This window comes from Arachis duranensis, chromosome 4 (assembly GCF_000817695.3).
Source record: "Arachis duranensis cultivar V14167 chromosome 4, aradu.V14167.gnm2.J7QH, whole genome shotgun sequence".
NCBI classification, from domain to species: domain Eukaryota; kingdom Viridiplantae; phylum Streptophyta; class Magnoliopsida; order Fabales; family Fabaceae; genus Arachis; species Arachis duranensis.
The window spans coordinates 1,980,120-2,000,757 of record NC_029775.3 but is presented as its reverse complement, the minus strand read 5'-3'; the positions used below and the strand labels follow the sequence as shown (position 1 = coordinate 2,000,757).

Here is a 20,638-nt window from a genome sequence, read left to right as displayed (position 1 = left end):
TTACATTATTCAAAATTATGTTTAGACAAAAATTATTAAAAAGGATACGAATTTATATCATTCAAATCTATATTATTTTAACATTTTTTTACTATAATTACTTTTGAAAAGAATTTAAATTTATGTATTGAAAATTAGTACTCTTTTGTTATAATTTGTTAATACTCTTCTTTAGTACTCTTTTTGTATTTAATTATATCTTTTTAATAAAATTTATATTATAAAAATTAATAATAATAAATAAACTATATACTAATTTAAGAATACATAGTAAAAAATATACGAAGTCAAATAAATAAATAAAGTTCTATAAAAAATACGTATTAATAAAAATAATTAAAAAAAAGACATGAACAATGAATACTAAAAATTCTATTAAAAAAATACAATGATATACATAAGTGAATATACAAAAATTCTAAAAAAAATTTCCATACTATTAATAAAAAAATAAATAAAAAATTGATAAAAATTGAAACTTAATAAAGAGTACTGATAATAATATTAAAAAATATTTGTTTGTAAAGCATAGCTATGAAAAAAATTCAAGAACTTTGATGATTATTTTTGGTATTTTTTATTGTAGATGAGATAAAATTAGTAGAATGTCAGTTAATTTTTAATTTATGAAGTGAAAGCAGAAGCTAAACGCAAAAGCTACAATTTGTTACTTCTACTGATTGCGTTCAGAAAAAAAAAATAGCCAAATAAAAATTACAGTATTCAAAACGATTAAACGTGCTTCTTGTGCTTCTAACGTGTTTACCAAACACACTCTATATTTGTTTACAAGTATGAGACATAAAATCGTGTTTGCCAAATAAGACATGGACAGAGACACTGTGTCCAAAGATAATGAAGGAAACAGAGATACTAATAAGTGACAAATGAAGCAACTTATTTTTCATAATTATATTTTTATTATAATATTTTTTTTCAAATTTTTTGAATAAAAAAATAAAAATAAATTAGACTTTCATAATTTGTTCTAATTCATCACGAAACAAAAAACAATAACATTAATTTTTATGTCTCGTTGGATCCACAGCTGGATTAGATGGAGTTCTAGGTTGATTCATCTGTATATCAGTATATGATTTGATTTGATTCACCAAATTTGCTAGCATTTGGATAGCAATGGAAGAAAATGAGGTTGAAATATCGTCCATTGGTTTGAATTCTCAAAGAATTCGGGATCTATTCAATGCTCAAGAGATGCTCAATTTGTGATTCCTTCAACTTTTCATCCACTCACCGCACCATATAAAAAATGTGAATAAGAGAATCAAGAACAGGGAGTTGCTGAATTGAGAGAAGAAAGAAAATGAGATGAGGGAGTGAAGAGAGGAAGGAGAGAGTTTGTTCCAACTTTTATGTGAATTTCTAGAAGGTGAAAAATGAAACTTACAAGAACAAATCACACATTCACATTCATTACATCTAACCAAGCTTATGTGCCTATAATAAATATCTTACACATGCTTAATAGCATTGTCTTTTAGTTAGTCTAATTGCATAACTTACGGATCTCTTAATTCTGCGCTAACTGCTTTTGGCGCCAATTCTAACTAAATATCCAATCTGCAAGATATCTTTGCAACTTTAGCGTTTCTATACATACTGCTCATAAAGTTAAATATTATTTTTATTAAATAGAAAAGAAGCGTATACATTCTTGGGCCAAAACAAGATTTGCACAAGAAAAAAGCAAGAAATCATGAATTACGTTGGTAAGACAAGAGAAGTGACTGCGCTAGAGGATAAAAACACATCGATTTTACCTGAGGAGGGCTAAATTTGGATTAAACGAATACATAACAATCTCAATTCTCAATATATCTATAATCAAATAAGGAATTACAGACCAACCAAAAAAAAGAAGCATAATTGCTATTGTAAATGAACTTGAAACAAAATATTATAGAGTCGGTAAAAGCTATAATATAATCCCAGTTATGAGGATGAATGCTGACCCGGAAAATAATACCGTAGGGGCCATGCCTTTCATGGGTTTAACCGACTTCGAACTTGCTCCGCAAATTGATCTCTAGGAATGGTTACATCATTACTAGCCTCCAAGTTTTTCAATTGCACAACACCTTCCTTTATTTCTTGCTCACCAACAATCACCATCCATGGAATCCTTGATTCTTTGGCAAAGTCAAAGTGTTTCTGTCTTCTTTTATTCACCAAGAACTCTGCTTTCACACCAGCATCCCACAATTCACCTGCCAGCTCTGCAGCTAGCGTCAGGTCATTCCCTAATATGCTCACTAACACTTCTGTCTTGTTTGGCCGAGGCACCTAAAGAAACACAATACCAATCTGAAGTTTTAAAGAACTAACAAGCGAGGTACAGAAGGGAAAACAAAAATAGGAATACTTGCTAGACAATGCCAGTATGCCACCATCATCACTCACACTGTACTAATCCAAGTTATTTAGGAACATTAGCTGGCTTGTATTTTCTTTCTCCTTTTTTTTTCTTTTTTTTTTTTTGTATTCAGGTATAGCATCAATATTCACTGAATGTTGTAACAAAATTGGTTTCAAAATGATATTCCATGCTCAGAAGAATCAATAATTATATATATTTAACATATACAGCCAATTAAGTTACTTATCAAGCATTATGACTTTTACCTGGTTCTGATCCTTCTGCTGTTGCTCCATTATCGCAAATACTCTCTCAATTCCAAGACTTACGCCAACTGCTGGAACTTGCTTTGAGCCAAACATTCCTATCAAGTTATCATATCGACCACCAGCAGCAATTGAACCAACCTGTGGAAAAACCATAAACCCATCCCAAAATACGAGAGAGATTCAAATAAAACTTATGTAGATGAACAAAAAAGTAAGCATACACAAATATGACTATCATAAGACTAAAGTCAACATAGAGGTATTTTCGAGAATAAAAGATTACCCGTTAATGTTACTAAAGTTCAAACATTCAAATGGAAGACATATAAGACATATGCATTACCTGAGCACCCCCTTTAAAAACAGCTTCGTATATAACTCCAGTATAATAATCCAAGCCCCTAGCAAGACTCAAGTCAAAAACCACTTTATCAATGCATTTTGATTTATCCAGAGCTTTAAATAAAACTTCCAGGTCATTCAATGCATCAGCAGATCCAGCATCTTCTAAGAAAGCACTGCCCTCTTGTTTAAGTTTAGATAATAACGCTAAAGGTGATCCTCTTTCTTTTACATAAGTTTCAATTCTATCTGCAGTCTCAACAAGCAACATTTAAAAAGTAACAGCCATAGCAAACTCACCCTATGTAAGTTATCAGCACTAGAAGAAAAGCAAATACTAAATACGAATAACCACAAGAAGCATATGTCTCACCATTTCTTTTCTTATCTGTTCAAAAGACTGTTTGTCTAACTTGTCAATGCTTGAGCATATAGTCCTAAACTTCTCAGGCGGGACTCCACAAATTTGCATCATGCCATCCAGTAACTTTCTATGATTCAACTTTATCTGCAAAACATAGGATGGTTACAAGAAAAAAGTTACATACCAAAATATACTGCATAATCTGAACACATTAATCAACAGAGTTTCAAGAACCACAGTCAATTGCCGGTCACATCCAAAGGAATGATTGAAATTAAAAAGGTAAAATATAGCACAAAAGTTGGGTTGAGCAAAGACCACATCAACTTCCATGTAGTTTGATCATTGATTAAGTGGGATAGAAAGGAACTGATATTCTGATAACAATGGGGGTTAACAATTGCACTTTGAAGGAAAACGAAGCCCGTAAGCACAGAACATATATTAAATAAAAATCCTGGACCAAAACATAAGCCCAAGAATTAGCACATTTTCTAGGGGTATAATTCAGATTTGTTGCATTGCTAACCACTCTTCAAAAAGTATTGACAATTCATGATGTTTGATCTCAATGTCAAATTATGAGCACAGAAGACGGTCCTACAATATAAGAACATTGTGTCTACATAATAAATGACACAAATATTTACCTCATATTCCCCAACGTCAAGCTCATCAAGCAATTCAGTCAAAACTCTAACAACCTCAAAGTCTGGAGCCATTTTTTCAGAGGGTCCAGCAATATCAAAGTCACATTGGTAAAATTCACGGTATCTTCCCTTTGATGGATTGTCTCTTCTGTAGACCTTAGCTATTTGATATCTTTTTAAAGATGTCAGACCATTCATGGCCATAAACCTAGCAAATGGAACTGTCAAGTCATACCTCAACGAACAAAGTTCCCCACCCTGTCAAACAAGTCGATTACAAGTTAGCATGAAATAAACTTTGAAAAAGAAGAAACCAATCTTACAGATAACCTACATAGAAGTCATATAGAAGCAAAGTCAGGATAAATAAAATATGAACGTGATCAAATATAGCAGCAAGATCATAAATGAAACTAGCAATAAATATATGTACCTGATCAGCAAGATCATAAATCAACTTTGAATCTTCTCCATACTTCCCCATTAGAGTTTCTCGCAACTCAAAAACAGGGGTATCCAAAGCTGTGGCACCATGTCTCTCAAAAACTTGTTCTATTATTGAAAATGCCTTCTTTCTAATTGTCATTTGCTCTTTGGCGAAATCACGAGTTCCCTGAAATTTTGTATTGCAATACTCAAGGAAAGACTAAAACACATCCCATGTGGGAACAGATGCAAACACAGAACAATTCCATTATCTGTAGACAGCAGCACCAAAGGCCAAAAAGATAAAAGTAGACAAATGAATAATAGCTCAGCAACACAAGCCATTGGAATTAGAAAATATGTTATTTATAGCTTCACCCCTTGTAAGATCAAGCTCAAGCAGTCTACTCTTTCGATGATTAACACACATAAAAGTGCTCAAATGCATTTGATACGAATTAAGTAGATTACAATGTAAGCTTGACAAGTACATTTAGAGAATTACCTTCGGAATCTTTGGCAATCTTCTGCTTTCATTGCTTTCCACAATATCCTTTACCTTCAATAAAAATCCATTAAACTCAGGTTCAGCTGAATCCAAAAACAATAGAAAGTTTCCCACCATCGTCTCTAACCCTGATTTTTGAACAGCAGCTTCTCTTTTACTCTGCAACGCGTCCTTAATCAATGGCAAAATCAAACTAGTTCCTTTGCCCAAAACAACCTTCTTCTTCTTCTTGTCTGCTTTTGAATTCTCTGCATTGCCCTGAACCCCTTGAAACTTTCCATTCAGCTCCGTACCTTCAAGTACAGCAAAGGCAGTCACAACTTCCCATGCCACAATCTTCCAAACAGACCCCAAAAGCACGTTGACTTCGTGTGCAAATCTAACATAGTCCTTTTCGAAAACCAAGCCCAAAGCCGCATTAAAACCACTGCCTAAGCTACCATCAGTGGGGCATTCCTTTCCAAACATCTCCTCTATACTCGATTTCAAATCATCACTGCTTATTGACTCTAAATTATTCTTAGCACGCAGAAAACTACACTCACCAAGTTCCCTCAATGCCGCTGCCAATGACAACAGCACAGTGGAGACTGATTGCTCAGTTCCATCACTACCAGCCTGAATTTCAGCCAATTTAAAACCCGAATTCAACTCAACTCGCATCTTCAAATGCACTGATTTAACCTGCTCCCTCAAAGTTCCATGAATCTTTGGAACCTTGGCAACCGATCCAATCTTCTCCTTTCCCACCAGCTTGGATCCGTTAAGCAGAACCCTCATATCACTGGCGACTCCGACTTCCTCCTTGGAGGTATGACCGTCGCCGGAATCCATCAAATTGAAGGCGGTCACGTCGGCTTTCGAGGCCTCACAGGACAGCGCAGCGGCGACATCGGAGAAGGACGTCAATGCGGCGGATTGGTGGTCCAAAATAGCGGAAACTCCAAGCAATGCCGAAGAAGCGTTGTTGAGAACGAGCAACTCGTCTTCAGTGACTTGTAGGTTTTCGAATCGGAAGGTGTTGAGGTTGGAATTGAGGGATTCGGAAATGAGAAAAAGAAGGTCGGCGCGAATGGAAGAGGACGAAGTGAGGAGGAGCTTGTTGAGAAGTACGAGGAGGAAGGCTCTGGTTTCCGAGAGGGAGAGGAAGCTAGGGATTGCGATGGTGTGCTTCAACGACGGCGTTGCGGAGGACGATGAGGCGGAGAGCCTGTCCAGGGCGGATGTGTCGATGCGGACATGGGCGAGGCTGGCGGCGACGGCGGAGATGGTGGAGGAGGAGAAGGAGGAGCCCTTGCCGCCGAGTGTAACGGTACAGAGCTCAGCCATGAGTGGTGGAGGGTGAAACTAGTTGAGACTTGAGAAAACGGAAGCAGGGTTTTACTGTTTTAGGGGTTTGGGTTTTTCGTCAATTCCACCTTCTGTTTCACAAAAAAATAAAATAAAAACTGAGAAGTGGGATTCTAATACCCCCCTGCAGTTCTGCTATTCACTTCTTTGACGGACCCACTCAAAGCTCACCGCCGTTGCACGGCGCCTCTCCTTTCCGACTTCTGTGTGCTCTACTTCGTCTGCTGGGAGCTTGTGCTACTTTTTCACCGCCTTCGCCTCTACCTCTCTCTGCTGCGCCTCTTTTTCGCCGCCACGTCCTCTCTCTGTTGGTGTTTCTTCTCCGTCTCCTCCTACTCCTCTGTGAAGCTTTGCTCCACCGCCTCCTCCTCTCAGCCCGTCTACTGTACCTCTCTACCTCTGCCATTTTTTCTTGGTACTTATGTTTTAATCTTCTATTGTTTATTACGTGATAATGTTGCTGCTGCTATATAGGAAATTCTGCTATCAATGTATTATCGCTGATTGTTTAGCAAGTTTCTGATTGAATTGTTGGTAATGTTGCTGCTGCTATAAGGGAAATTCTGCTATCAATTTGTTATTGCTGATTATTGAGCAAGTTTCTGATTGAATTGTTGATAAAATTGCTGATCATATTGTTTGATCAAATTACGTTAGGTTTTCAATTTTCATCTAAGGTTGTTAGGTTCAATCTTATTGATCATGATTGATAATAAAATTTAATGTTAGCTTTGTAGATGATTTTTTAATTTTATCAATAACCCACTCATCGGATATTTGACAACTTTGAGAGGAGATCAAGGTATCAATAGTGGATCATGGCTCATCGCGTCTTGCTAAATTTCCTCTACTGAATAGGTCTATGACACCGATATAGCGGACATTTTGTAGCTTGGGTCTCATTGTGGCTGGCTGGCATCAATTCTGCTGGGGTTTTGCTTGCTTTGTTCTTCTAGTCATTGTGTCATCTTTGTCTTTGAGTGGCATCTTCTTTTCTGCCAGTCACCGTCCCCAGTCGTCTTTCTCTGTGTCTTTGTCACTGTTGCCTTGTGCATGTTGTCTTAGAATACGAGTCTGATCCTTTTCTTTAGTTCCAATATGTTTTTCTTTTATCGGGTTGAATTGAATTTGCCAGGAAAATATGTCAATGTAAGCCCTTTTGTTACTTTGGTTTCTTGTGATATTAATTTCAGGTTTCACACTCAGCGCCCTTGCTATACTGTGAGTATTAAGCCAATGGAGGCACTGAAGGCTTGTTATGGGGATGGATCTTCTGATTCGGATTCTGAAGCTGCCCCTTCATGTACAACTAAAGCTCGCTCCGAAGAATTCACACTGTTGCCACCACCTCCTATCTCACTCCTTGACCCTCTAAGTTTGCTTGGTATGGTTGGTTCTAAGTTTATTTTCTTTCAGCTTGTAACAAAAGGGCATCAGAGTTCTATTCATCCCATAACAAAAGAGATTTAAGTATGAATGTGTTAAACATGTGATATGTGATATGTGATATGTGACAAGTCACTATTTATTTATAAGGTATTGTTTTTGTTTTTGTTTTTCGTTTTGGTTGGTCGTAGGCATTGCTGTTGTTTAACAAAAGTACAACAGAGAATGGAATATGGTCTTACTTGGATAGGTTGAGGGTTGATGATACATGAAGAAATTTGTAACATTCATTAATTGCACCAACCTTAGAATATGTTTCAAATTTTATTAAAATTTGCAGTTGAACAAACTTTTACTTTATTTTTTTACATGTGCATGTATGATGATTGTGCATGGTGATTTGGATGACAAATTCACTGTTTTGTTGATGAAGGTTCTCAAGATCTGGAAATAGGACAGACAACTAGAGTTAGGAGTTTCCCTCATGTTGATGGTAACTATGTCCTACATGTATACATACCAAGTAAGTGGATTATGGTCTCCTTGTCTGATTTCCATTAACAAGCACAGTCTTATCCGCTATATTTCATTTTTCATCTTTTTTCCCCTTTGTTGGCCTCTGGTGGTGAGTTGTCTTGGAAGGAGCCTTAGAAATATTGTTATAGCGAGGGTCTGGTGGATTTCTTTTCCTCTAAATTTTGTAATTAATTGAAGAAGGGGTAGGAGAAATATTATGATGTACTGTAGTGATTTTAGAAGAAAGCATAAACGAAAAGGAACTCCAAAATTGTTTTGCATGTGCAGGATCAAATTTCAAAAGGAATAATCATCCGGTGGACTTGATATTATTTTAGAGTTCCACCTAGGAATTACCAAGTAGAAACTTATTGATTAGCCAGAGAAAAGTAGAAAAATCATTGGAGAACATTCTGTTAGGATTTGAACAGAAAGAACTAGACTTAGACATTATGGAATCCTTATGGATATGATGTTGAAATTGTTCTGTAGTACTTGTTCATGGAAAGTATTGCTAGTTTATGGATTAGATCTTGCTATACTGTTCCCTATGTTAAGAATGTTAGCATGTCTTATTCAAGTTTTGGTTTCCTTAATTTTATCATGGGTAGTGTTAAGATCAAAAATCATTTATTGCTTTTGGTGAAATGGTTCTTCTCATGATACTAGATATTATATGATCCCTATATGAACTAGTTATTTTCTTCCATTCAAGAGTTTAATCCTTTAGGCAAAGATAGTGGTCAATAGTCGTAATTGTTCGGTTCAATGCTTGAATGCTAGTTAACATAATAATATTCCTCTAAATTTTGTAGTCATCTCCTTGTTATTTATTGGGCATTTGTTTGATTAGAATGTGAATATAAGTGGACGAAAAGTGATTTAGTCTCTGCATATTTTTTCTGGGTAATCCCTGAGCCAAGCCCATTTTAAACTTGGATGATTCTTCCTATGACTTCAATAGCCTTCACAATGTTCTCAAAAGTTTTTTGAGTTATTCTATATAATATTCAGTTATGTTGGACTCAGATTGCTATTGTTCTTTGCAGTTCATATTTCATCTTCATCAAAAAAAGAAATAGCCACTTTCTTGAAGAAAGTCACCTCTCAGGAACCTAATCTTCATGTTGTTGACGTTGATCTCCCACTTAAAGTCCTCTGCAAAAGTGATGAGAAGCTTGAACAGGTTGCCTTGGGAAGGGAGTTTCACATAAGTTTGGGACGAACTGTTCCAATAGGGGTTCATCAAATTGACTCAGTGGTCTCAATGCTTCGACAGAAACTTCAAACACGACACCAGTCAGTTATTTTTTATTGTTATTCTATTATGAAAATGAAACATGTATCTATCCAACTGACCTTCTTATTTTAACTTATCTTGTTTTGAAGTAGTTATTGGATTGACTTCAACCAGTGGGAGGTATTCGTAAATGATGATCATACACGCACCTTTCTCTCCTTAGAAGTTGTTCAAGGAGGTTTAGTAGAGGTTTGCTTTGCAGCCCTTTCTTTCCTTTTTCAATGGCCCTATATTTCTTGAGTTCTATTTTTGCACCAAGTCATCAGTTGGATTTAAATATTGCATTGCTGATGACATTAATGGCTGGGTATTTATATTTCATTTGTTTTCTATATAAATCTGTTGGGTAGAATATTGGTAAAGCTTGAGGGCCATAAAACTCAGGCTAATAATGGGTAATGGTGACATGACGAAACTAAAATACATCAAGGATGAAATTTAAAACTGCCAATACCCTGTACAATAAACCTTTTAAATATGTTCTTCACACAATGAGGATATCTTTTTTTCTCATAGTCTTGCAACTTGCAAGGAAAATGGCACGGCTCAAGAAGTTACTGCATATGAGAGTATCATGCAAATGAATAGTTGATAGAATGCTATATTATATTGAACAACAGAATATCTGTATACATGTAGATAAAGTATCTAGAAAATAGAGTTAAACATATATTATAACGATATTAGCTAACTTGATAATAATTAAAAAAGGAAATCAAAATGCAAGGTGAAAGCATAGAACTGCAGCTTTTAATAGGATTTACCATATGATATGCTCCAAAATCACAGGCCTCTCCTTGCGTTGTCTTCTAACATATCTATAGTGTTGTTGTCTAGATTTCAGATGTAAGCTTTTTTTTTTTTTTTGGCATTATCCTATGGTGAGATCTCTTTGTATTAGATGTTTCCGTATCTTTAGAGAATCATGAGTTTGCTCTATTGATTTGCGTAAGCTTTCGTGAACAAAATGAGAGGTTTTGGATCCTACAACACAATTCTTGCTGTGCATTGATATATTTGGTTGGAAAGGGACTCTGAAGTATACTTCCTTCTTGACTATTGATTTTGTTCCTTCCGGGGTATACTTCATTCTGAGGTTCCCTTCAGTGCTGAAGATATAGTACTTTGTTTAATAATCTTCCTTGGCATGCTTTCATCATATTGTCTTGTCAGTTTTGTGAGCCGTATATTCTATATCTATGTGGGAATGTATCATCCTCTTCTGTACATTCTTTTCTCTCTTGATAAAATTTCCTTTTTCCACATAGATTGTGCCACAAACCTTCCAATATGATCCTTCGGGTTAAAATCAAGCTAAAATTAAACATTGTCAAGATGCTAACAACAGGAAGCCAAAACCAAAATGATAGGATCAAGGTACTAGCAGAATTAGGGGATTTTATTGATGAACTAGGGATTGTAAATCACAATCCCTTATTGAAGTACACTGTTGGATCTAACCAACTCTGGAGAGAATTTTCCTCTCCTGAACTAACAAACTGAATAGAATTTTCTAACTAACCCACGCCTAGTATTTATAGGCAGCAGCTAGGCCTAGCACTACTGCTCCTAAACCTTCTAAACTAGCTTAAAAGAGCCAACAAACAGCCATCTAGCAACAATTATGAATTAAGCGGGGAAAGCAGTGAAAAATCAGCCCATCAACTCCTTACCTTTCCTCCTATAAACCAAGCCAAGCCTGTTTCTATCACAAACATCAAAGACAGAAGAACCAAACTGAATCTGAATTTACTGGAAATCTCACTGATAACAAAATTGAAACTGTTGTCCGCCTCACCTGCTCGAAGGTGATGTTAGATGTTAGAAGTTAGATCATTCAGAGGAGGAGGATATCAAACCGAAATTTGCTGGAGTCTTAACTGAATCAGCCGGCACTGGAAACCTGATCTCTACTGGAAGACATAGCATCTAACAGAGGGTGCTCCACCTCCGAAACCGGTGAACAGTACTCAGATCTGAATAGGTTTCCGATGGATAATGTTGTACCATACAATAGACTAATACCCTATATGTACTAGTTATCAGATCAAATACTAGTAGTAACATATTGTTGTAACTTGCAACATAATCAGAAGTCATTTTTCTTACTATTCTCTAGCATGATAGTTTTACATTCTTTCATTCATTGTGCTTGTTGTCCTAATTTGCCCTCTTTTGATCCAGTTACTTCATCCTATTTAGTTGTGATGTATATGAAACGTGTTTCCTTTTCAATGATTTTCAGATAACAAAGCAAATTGAATTGATCAATGCAATTTATAAGCTTCATAGCCTTCCTGAATTTTACAAGGTATAATCTTCTCTCTCTCTCTCTCTCTCCAATTTCTTGATTTTTCTCTGACAAACTAGACCTACTTTCTACAGGATCTATATCAAGAATTCATGTTTAATTTTATTTTATTTTTATCCTTTTCCCTCATATTACAACTAGACCTACTGTCTACAGGATCCACGGCCTCACATATCATTAGCATGGGCATTGGGTGACATAAGCCATTCCCTAAAGAATACTGTAAACGAGGTATCAAAGAACTGCGTTGCGAAATCCCCAAACAAATCTATTTTTAGCTGTAAATTCAAAGGAATTGAGTGTAAGATTGGCAAGAAAATATATACAGTTTGTAAAATCTCAGATTGAAAAACAATGTTAAGTATGAAGAGCATAGTCTTTCTTGAAATATTCCTGGCTGCATAGATTTCCTTTGTAAAAAAGGAAGTCATACTAAGCTTAAACACACTGATGATGAGCTTTTTACTAGTGAAATGTGAACAATAGGTTGCTTCTCTATATAATTTCTGAAATATAGGCCCATGTATCAATTTGGATACACTTATCATGCTTCACACAATATAGAATGAGTTGATTAAACAACTGTTAGAATCGAGAAAAATACCACTACTTGATCAGTTGTTTTACTAAATAACGAGCGCCCAAAGTTTTTTCTTTTTGTTTTCTCCAAGTTATCAAGGAATCTCCACCCGTCATCTGCCACATGAAGGGTGGTTTCAGCCGCAGTGGCCACTCAAGACTACATGAATCACAAAGGGGAAAGAAGATACGGACAATAAGGAATATGGGAAAAGCAAAGATATAGGTGACAGCATTGTTATTAAACTCGGACTGGATTGGCCGATTTGGTCGAAAAATTAGTGTATCGGATCTCTTACCAGTCCGATTAAGATTACATACTATTTAGACTACTAAACCGGTCAAATTCGATAAAACCAGATCAATTAACCGCTGGTCACATGGGTCAGCAAATCCATGATATCAGCCGACATGTCAAAAATCATACACGGAAGAGACGGTACGTCTCGTGCATCATGCGAAGAAACCCGATGGAGGTGGAAGAGAACGGTTTCTTATTGTCAAGTGATGAATCGGTAGAGGAAGGAGAAGAAGACACGAACAATGAGGAATAGGGGAGAAGCAAAGATACAGGTAAAATCATTGTTATTAAATCCAGACTGGACTGTCCGGTTTGGGGAAAAAAACTGGTGAATTAGTCTCTTACCAGTCGGGTCAAGATTACATACTATCCAGACTATTAAATCGGTCAAACTTGATAAAACTGAATAAATTGACCACCGGTCACATGGAACAGCAGTTTCATGATAGACATCGGCCGACATGTCAAAATCCATATACGGTTCACGATGAAAGCAGCAACGCATGTTCTATGAATTCTTAAGCTGGTGGAACTGAAGGGAAGCACAATTGAAACCAAAGTAAATGTTTTTATTATATTGTATCGTATCAATGGATATGTTATTCTACACGCATCTTATTGTCAAAAACACTCATTATGGGTATGTGCAACTTTTACATCTAGTAAATGCGTATAAGTTTTCAATGATGGCAAATTAGTGGCGAAGGTTCCATCAATACAAAAATACTCTCCACTCCATCAAAAAAGAGAACAAGCCTAACAAAGTGTTTAACTTAATTATACTTTATATGCATAAATTATGCTCCAATTATCAAGGCACTTGCTGATGCGCCACTCCAGATTTTTTTCTCATCGTCCAAAATGCAGCGAAGTAACGGTTCTGCAAAACAGGATTATAAAATTCAGCAAATTCTAACAAAAGATATTTGCTATATCCAATGGTTTATTAAAAAAATGCATAAATGATAAAGGCAAATTTTTGTTTGATGTCATTGAATATCATCCATATACATCTATTCTTATTATATAAAAGTTGATATCTAAATTATTTTATATTGTGTTTAAGCCATATTTCCCCTTGTAACGATGTCATGTCAGCAATTTTGCTTACTTGATAGTTGGCAAAACTTGGAAATCAACCAATCATATATTAGTAAAAGATTTAGAAAAATATAATAGAAAAAATTCTTATCTATTATTATTCAATTAAAACAAAAAATACTAATTGAATACAATAAATATACATTAAAAGCGTCATAATAATAATAATTATAAAAATTTTCAGTTACAAATATTGGAATTCTATAACTTATACATGTTAATACTCTTATTATTACATTATTTGGTCTACTTAAGCATGCTACATAAGACTCTACTATTCTTTATTTCTTAGACTATTCTTTATTTTTTAATCTCATACCAATTAGCAAAAATTCCTTCAAGTAAGTTTAAATTTGTCACATTTTCTTACTAAATACATTCAAATATATAATGATTACCTAATTAATTCACAATTTTATATTTACATCTTTTGTATTTTTCATTCTCATTCATTTTTCTAAACCCAAGTTCAAATTCGGCACATCCCTTACTAAATATATTCAAATATATTATTATTATTAAAACTCATTTATATTTTTGATGTTTTTGATTCTCATTCAGTTTTTAAAATTTTTTTCTTTAATTATTTGCAACCCAAAAAACACCATATGAAAAGACAAAATATGACAACTAAAGCAAATGTAAAATGGAAGCAACAAATGAAGATATAGTTTTGTACAACTCTAATATAAAAGGCCTATGCTTTTTTTAAAAATATATGAATTTAAATTTTTAAAATATAAACTACATTTTAATTTATATTGCATTTTAGTTGAATAATTATATAAAATTATACAAATTATCAAATAAATATTCTACAAAATATTTTTAATATAAAAATTTAAATTTAACATTAGTTTACATATTATCTAATCAATCTCTAAATAATATAACACTTATTATAATACACTATATAATATAATTAATTTAGCTCTCCGCGCGATGCGCGGGTCTCACCCTAGTTATTCATTAATTTGTCAAACAAGCCCCATTAGTTTTGTCTATTTTGTAAGTACCAAATTTATGGATGATCAAAGTATATTATTATCTGAAACGTTGCGAATTTACTATCTATATTATAAAAAATAAATATGAACATCTAAACCTCTATTAAGCGTCTCAGAATTTCCAACTTGAAACAACCCAATTATAAACAGCCATGAACTGATGAGAAATGCATAAAGGTATTTAACAAGATCATCCCCAAAGCACAAGATTATGGAAAGAAAGAAAGAAAACATATAGGGATTGGAGTAGAGAGGATTTGAAGCTTACTTGCATCATTGATCTAGGATTTGTGGTGTAGGTTGTCTCTATGGTTGTTTCTTTCTGTATTTGGAAAAAGCAAATATGATTAGTTACAACAATAAACATAAGCGATCATTATCCAAATCAGATGATATTACCTCAAATTCAAATCCATAATGCAATGCAACCCTTTTAACATCTTCTAAACTCAATTCAATGGACATCTCCTACAGACAAATTTCAGTGTAAGACAAAACACCGAATAATAAGATACAATGCTGTGTGCCGAAAGAAAAAGAACCTTACATCTTCTTGCCCATACATATCAGCGAAGTGATAAAGTAGAGGGCCAAAATTTATCCAAACCTGTCATTGTGTCGATGTCAGCCAGCAATAGCATGATGGACAATACAACATGTGAAATGCAACAAGTTTATCAATTGAAGGATAAGAAAGAAGAGAGATGCAAAGAATTTTGGATAAAGGAACTTACTCCTCCGTCTTTCAAAATTTGTGAAATTATTTCGATGTACTCCACTATATTGTGAGCAGTGTCAATAAAGAAACAAGTGACAACTGCATCCCATGCACCTGTTTGGCCATGTAAGTCTCATTAGAAATTACAAAAGCAAAGAGTGTTATAATGTTGAATGTCATTCAGTACAGATAATTAGATACGAAAGAATTATAATGTTCATTTTATCAAGATAAAAATACATGTTACACACATCATTGAATAATTTCCTTTCCATTTTGTTGTTTGTGTGTCCAAAAATTGACATAGTAACTCGGAAGAAATTATTATTGTTGTTATTTGATAAAAATTTCCAAGTTATTACGGGTAACTATAAATAGTTCTATACGTTATTCTATTTACATGGGGCAATATATTAGAGTTAAAAATTAGTAACATAAATTTTAACATTATCCAAAAATATAAAATTACACATGTAGTTCAGTTAGGTAAAACTGACCCCACTTTTAGCCCCCAACCAAACATACCCTATGTTAAATTGCATGAGGATGATGATGCAAATTCATAGTTCTTAAATAGAGCGACCACGGTAAGGAAGGGTAGTAGTTTGATTTGAGAATTTGAGATGTTCTATTTTTCTAAGAGGGATATTGCTCCAGATAGTAAGCAAGGCTCTTGTTGAGGACATTACTCAGATTGATATGGATATGTACACTGAAAAACTTGTGCCAAGACCATATTTTCATTTGTAGTAAGATTAGAAGCCATCAGTTCAGACTCTCAAGCATCTATAGCAGCTCGTTCTCTACTCAAGTTAAGTTGGTAAGAAGTCAGGAATCATTTATCCAAATCCTGCCATAACACCTAATTTGACAAAATGTTGAACAATAAAGTTTACATTTAGGATTGGCAGAAAAATGAATTTTTACCCTGCTAGAGCCACAGATATATGATTTTAAATAGAAAATATATATAGCTAAAGATAATCTCTCCTACCTACTTGGCTTGAATCACTATAAACTTCAACAAAGTCACCTCCACACATGGAAAAGCCTTCAGTAATTCCTGCACTGCATCCATAGTTGCAACCAAGTGTTAGGATACACACACATACATACATACATAAATGAACAAGAGGGGAAAAAGCCTTTGACATCAAGGCCATGGTATCAGCACTAATGCTTTTATCAAATTAGGCTACTTACATAACATTACACTTTTTAGATGCCACCTTTCCCTAGACACTGAAAAGTTTATTAAAAGTTTCGAGAAATTCAGCACATGATACTGAAAAATGGTTACAACTACTAGGAGGTTTACTTCGACTAACGAAATTCATGAGTGGTTTGCAGATACTCAGCAAATGAAGCTATATTGTGATAATCAAGTAGGTATTTGAGTAACCTATTTTCATGAAAACACAAAAATATTCATATTGATCGATACTGTGCACTGCGTAAGATAAAGGTTTTTCCAATGAAGTTATTACTGAATCTGTTAACTCAAATGATAAAGGGAACCTTGTTTATGTGTAATCAGTGTAGTTAGTATTGCTATTTTTTTGCAATACTACGAGTATGGGTGGGAGTGAACCCAAACAGAGCCTTAAATCTGATTCCTAACAACATTGCATATCTTTTGCAAGCTTGGATTATGTAATGTGCTCCAGCATGTGGTGTTGGAAATCGTACATATAATATAATTCATGGATTTGTAAGTTTCGAATATTTGTAGTTATTTTTGGCTTTTTTCGCTTATATAAGTACATACCTGGCTGGATGAATATCAGGTAAGGAAACAGGACGAAGTTGGTCGTTATCTGACACTGAATTGCAATTACTGTGAATCCAAGGGTATATTTGAAGAGGTGGTGTTCTGTAAATACCCCCCTGCAGTTCTGCTATTCACTTCTTTGACGGACCCACTCAAAGCTCATCGCCGTTGCACGGCGCCTCTCCTTTCCGACTTCTGTGTGCTCTACTTCGTCGGCTGGGAGCTTGTGCTACTTTTTCACCGCCTTCGCCTCTACCTCTCTCTGCTGCGCCTCTTTTTCGCCGCCACGTCCTCTCTCTGTTGGTGTTTCTTCTCCGTCTCCTCCTACTCCTCTGTGAAGCTTTGCTCCACCGCCTCCTCCTCTCAGCCCGTCTACTGTACCTCTGCCATTTTTTCTTGGTACTTATGTTTTAATCTTCTATTGTTTATTACGTGATAATGTTGCTGCTGCTATATAGGAAATTCTGCTATCAATGTATTATCGCTGATTGTTTAGCAAGTTTCTGATTGAATTGTTGGTAATGTTGCTGCTGCTATAAGGGAAATTCTGCTATCAATTTGTTATTGCTGATTATTGAGCAAGTTTCTGATTGAATTGTTGATAAAATTGCTGATCATATTGTTTGATCAAATTACGTTAGGTTTTCAATTTTCATCTAAGGTTGTTAGGTTCAATCTTATTGATCATGATTGATAATAAAATTTAATGTTAGCTTTGTTCTTTGTTTTTGGGTTTGGTACTTGAGATTAGTTACATGGAATTTTGGTTCTGGTAGATGATTTTTTAATTTTATCAATAACCCACTCATCGGATATTTGACAACTTTGAGAGGAGATCAAGGTATCAATAGTGGATCATGGCTCATCGCGTCTTGCTAAATTTCCTCTACTGAATAGGTCTATGACACCGATATAGCGGACATTTTGTAGCTTGGGTCTCATTGTGGCTGGCTGGCATCAATTCTGCTGGGGTTTTGCTTGCTTTGTTCTTCTAGTCATTGTGTCATCTTTGTCTTTGAGTGGCATCTTCTTTTCTGCCAGTCACCGTCCCCAGTCGTCTTTCTCTGTGTCTTCGTCACTGTTGCCTTGTGCATGTTGTCTTAGAATACGAGTCTGATCCTTTTCTTTAGTTCCAATATGTTTTTCTTTTATCGGGTTGAATTGAATTTGCCAGGAAAATATGTCAATGTAAGCCCTTTTGTTACTTTGGTTTCTTGTGATATTAATTTCAGGTTTCACACTCGCGCCCTTGCTATACTGAGTATTAAGCCAATGGAGGCACTGAAGGCTTGTTATGGGGATGGATCTTCTGATTCGGATTCTGAAGCTGCCCCTTCATGTACAACTAAAGCTCGCTCCGAAGAATTCACACTGTTGCCACCACCTCCTATCTCACTCCTTGACCCTCTAAGTTTGCTTGGTATGGTTGGTTCTAAGTTTATTTTCTTTCAGCTTGTAACAAAAGGGCATCAGAGTTCTATTCATCCCATAACAAAAGAGATTTAAGTATGAATGTGTTAAACATGTGATATGTGATATGTGATATGTGACAAGTCACTATTTATTTATAAGGTATTGTTTTTGTTTTTGTTTTTCGTTTTGGTTGGTCGTAGGCATTGCTGTTGTTTAACAAAAGTACAACAGAGAATGGAATATGGTCTTACTTGGATAGGTTGAGGGTTGATGATACATGAAGAAATTTGTAACATTCATTAATTGCACCAACCTTAGAATATGTTTCAAATTTTATTAAAATTTGCAGTTGAACAAACTTTTACTTTATTTTTTTACATGTGCATGTATGATGATTGGGATGACAAATTCACTGTTTTGTTGATGAAGGTTCTCAAGATCTGGAAATAGGACAGACAACTAGAGTTAGGAGTTTCCCTCATGTTGATGGTAACTATGTCCTACATGTATACATACCAAGTAAGTGGATTATGGTCTCCTTGTCTGATTTCCATTAACAAGCACAGTCTTATCCGCTATATTTCATTTTTCATCTTTTTTCCCCTTTGTTGGCCTCTGGTGGTGAGTTGTCTTGGAAGGAGCCTTAGAAATATTGTTATAGCGAGGGTCTGGTGGATTTCTTTTCCTCTAAATTTTGTAATTAATTGAAGAAGGGGTAGGAGAAATATTATGATGTACTGTAGTGATTTTAGAAGAAAGCATAAACGAAAAGGAACTCCAAAATTGTTTTGCATGTGCAGGATCAAATTTCAAAAGGAATAATCATCCGGTGGACTTGATATTATTTTAGAATTCCACCTAGGAATTACCAAGTAGAAACTTATTGATTAGCCAGAGAAAAGTAGAAAAATCATTGGAGAACATTCTGTTAGGATTTGAACAGAAAGAACTAGACTTAGACATTATGGAATCCTTATGGATATGATGTTGAAATTGTTCTGTAGTACTTGTTCATGGAAAGTATTGCTAGTTTATGGATTAGATCTTTCTATACTGTTCCCTATGTTAAGAATGTTAGCATGTCTTATTCAAGTTTTGGTTTCCTTAATTTTATCATGGGTAGTGTTAAGATAAAAAATCATTTATTGCTTTTGGTGAAATGGTTCTTCTCATGATACTAGATATTATATGATCCCTATATGAACTAGTTATTTTCTTCCATTCAAGAGTTTAATCCTTTAGGCAAAGATAGTGGTCAATAGTCGTAATTGTTCGGTTCAATGCTTGAATGCTAGTTAACATAATAATATTCCTCTAAATTTTGTAGTCATCTCCTTGTTATTTATTGGGCATTTGTTTGATTAGAATGTGAATATAAGTGGACGAAAAGTGATTTAGTCTCTGCATATTTTTTCTGGGTAATCCCTGAGCCAAGCCCATTTTAAACTTGGATGATTCTTCCTATGACTTCAATAGCCTTCACAATGTTCTCAAAAGTTTTTTGAGTTATTCTATATAATATTCAGTTATGTTGGACTCAGATTGCTATTGTTCTTTGCAGTTCATATTTCATCTTCATCAAAAAAAGAAATAGCCACTTTCTTGAAGAAAGTCACCTCTCAGGAACCTAATCTTCATGTTGTTGACATTGATCTCCCACTTAAAGTCCTCTGTAAAAATGATGAGAAGCTTGAACAGGTTGCCTTGGGAAGGGAGTTTCACATAAGTTTGGGACGAACTGTTCCAATAGGGGTTCATCAAATTGACTCAGTGGTCTCAATGCTTCGACAGAAACTTCAAACACGACACCAGTCAGTTATTTTTTATTGTTATTCTATTATGAAAATGAAACATGTATCTATCCAACTGACCTTCTTATTTTAACTTATCTTGTTTTGAAGTAGTTATTGGATTGACTTCAACCAGTGGGAGGTATTCGTAAATGCTTC

The 20,638-nt window shown here is 34.9% G+C and overlaps 4 protein-coding genes across 6 annotated transcripts; 2 read left to right on the top strand and 2 right to left on the bottom strand.

The window, feature by feature from the left end:
- Nucleotides 1-1,796: 1,796 nt before the first annotated feature.
- LOC107482812 (histidine--tRNA ligase, cytoplasmic) lies at nt 1,797-6,381 on the bottom strand. The gene is made up of 7 exons (XM_016103407.3): nt 4,934-6,381; nt 4,436-4,615; nt 4,003-4,260; nt 3,352-3,496; nt 2,990-3,261; nt 2,644-2,784; nt 1,797-2,304 (listed from the first exon to the last, which is right to left on the bottom strand). The coding sequence occupies exons 1-7, from the start codon at nt 6,263-6,265 to the stop codon at nt 2,005-2,007; spliced, it is 2,628 nt and encodes an 875-aa protein (XP_015958893.1). The 5' UTR covers nt 6,266-6,381; the 3' UTR covers nt 1,797-2,004.
- Nucleotides 6,382-6,397: 16 nt separating this feature from the next.
- Nucleotides 6,398-20,636, top strand: LOC107482587 (uncharacterized; the record flags this gene model as incomplete). Its single annotated transcript, XM_052260165.1, has 5 exons — nt 6,398-6,701; nt 18,509-18,696; nt 19,119-19,208; nt 20,251-20,500; nt 20,591-20,636. Coding segments are annotated over exons 2-5 (534 nt in total), but the record flags the coding sequence as incomplete, so codon positions are not given.
- LOC107482809 (uncharacterized) lies at nt 7,042-12,187 on the top strand. Of its 2 annotated transcripts, none has more exons than XM_016103404.3 (6): nt 7,042-7,670; nt 8,106-8,195; nt 9,238-9,487; nt 9,578-9,677; nt 11,734-11,799; nt 11,956-12,187. In XM_016103404.3, the coding sequence occupies exons 1-6, from the start codon at nt 7,385-7,387 to the stop codon at nt 12,145-12,147; spliced, it is 984 nt and encodes a 327-aa protein (XP_015958890.2). In that variant the 5' UTR covers nt 7,042-7,384; the 3' UTR covers nt 12,148-12,187. The 2 variants fall into 2 exon arrangements, with proteins under 2 accessions (XP_015958890.2, XP_015958889.3); XM_016103403.3 differs by having other exon boundaries at nt 7,043-7,670; nt 9,581-9,677.
- LOC107482810 (uncharacterized) lies at nt 13,228-17,673 on the bottom strand. 2 transcript variants are annotated; one of them, XM_021139748.2, is made up of 8 exons: nt 17,274-17,673; nt 16,500-16,573; nt 16,195-16,367; nt 15,522-15,619; nt 15,335-15,394; nt 15,187-15,255; nt 15,056-15,109; nt 13,228-13,559 (listed from the first exon to the last, which is right to left on the bottom strand). In XM_021139748.2, exons 3-8 carry the CDS (start codon nt 16,247-16,249, stop codon nt 13,491-13,493), a joined length of 405 nt encoding a protein of 134 aa, XP_020995407.1. In that variant the 5' UTR covers nt 16,250-16,367; nt 16,500-16,573; nt 17,274-17,673; the 3' UTR covers nt 13,228-13,490. The 2 variants fall into 2 exon arrangements, with proteins under 2 accessions (XP_020995407.1, XP_015958892.1); XM_016103406.2 differs by lacking the exon at nt 16,195-16,367 and having other exon boundaries at nt 17,274-17,496.
- Nucleotides 20,637-20,638: the final 2 nt, after the last annotated feature.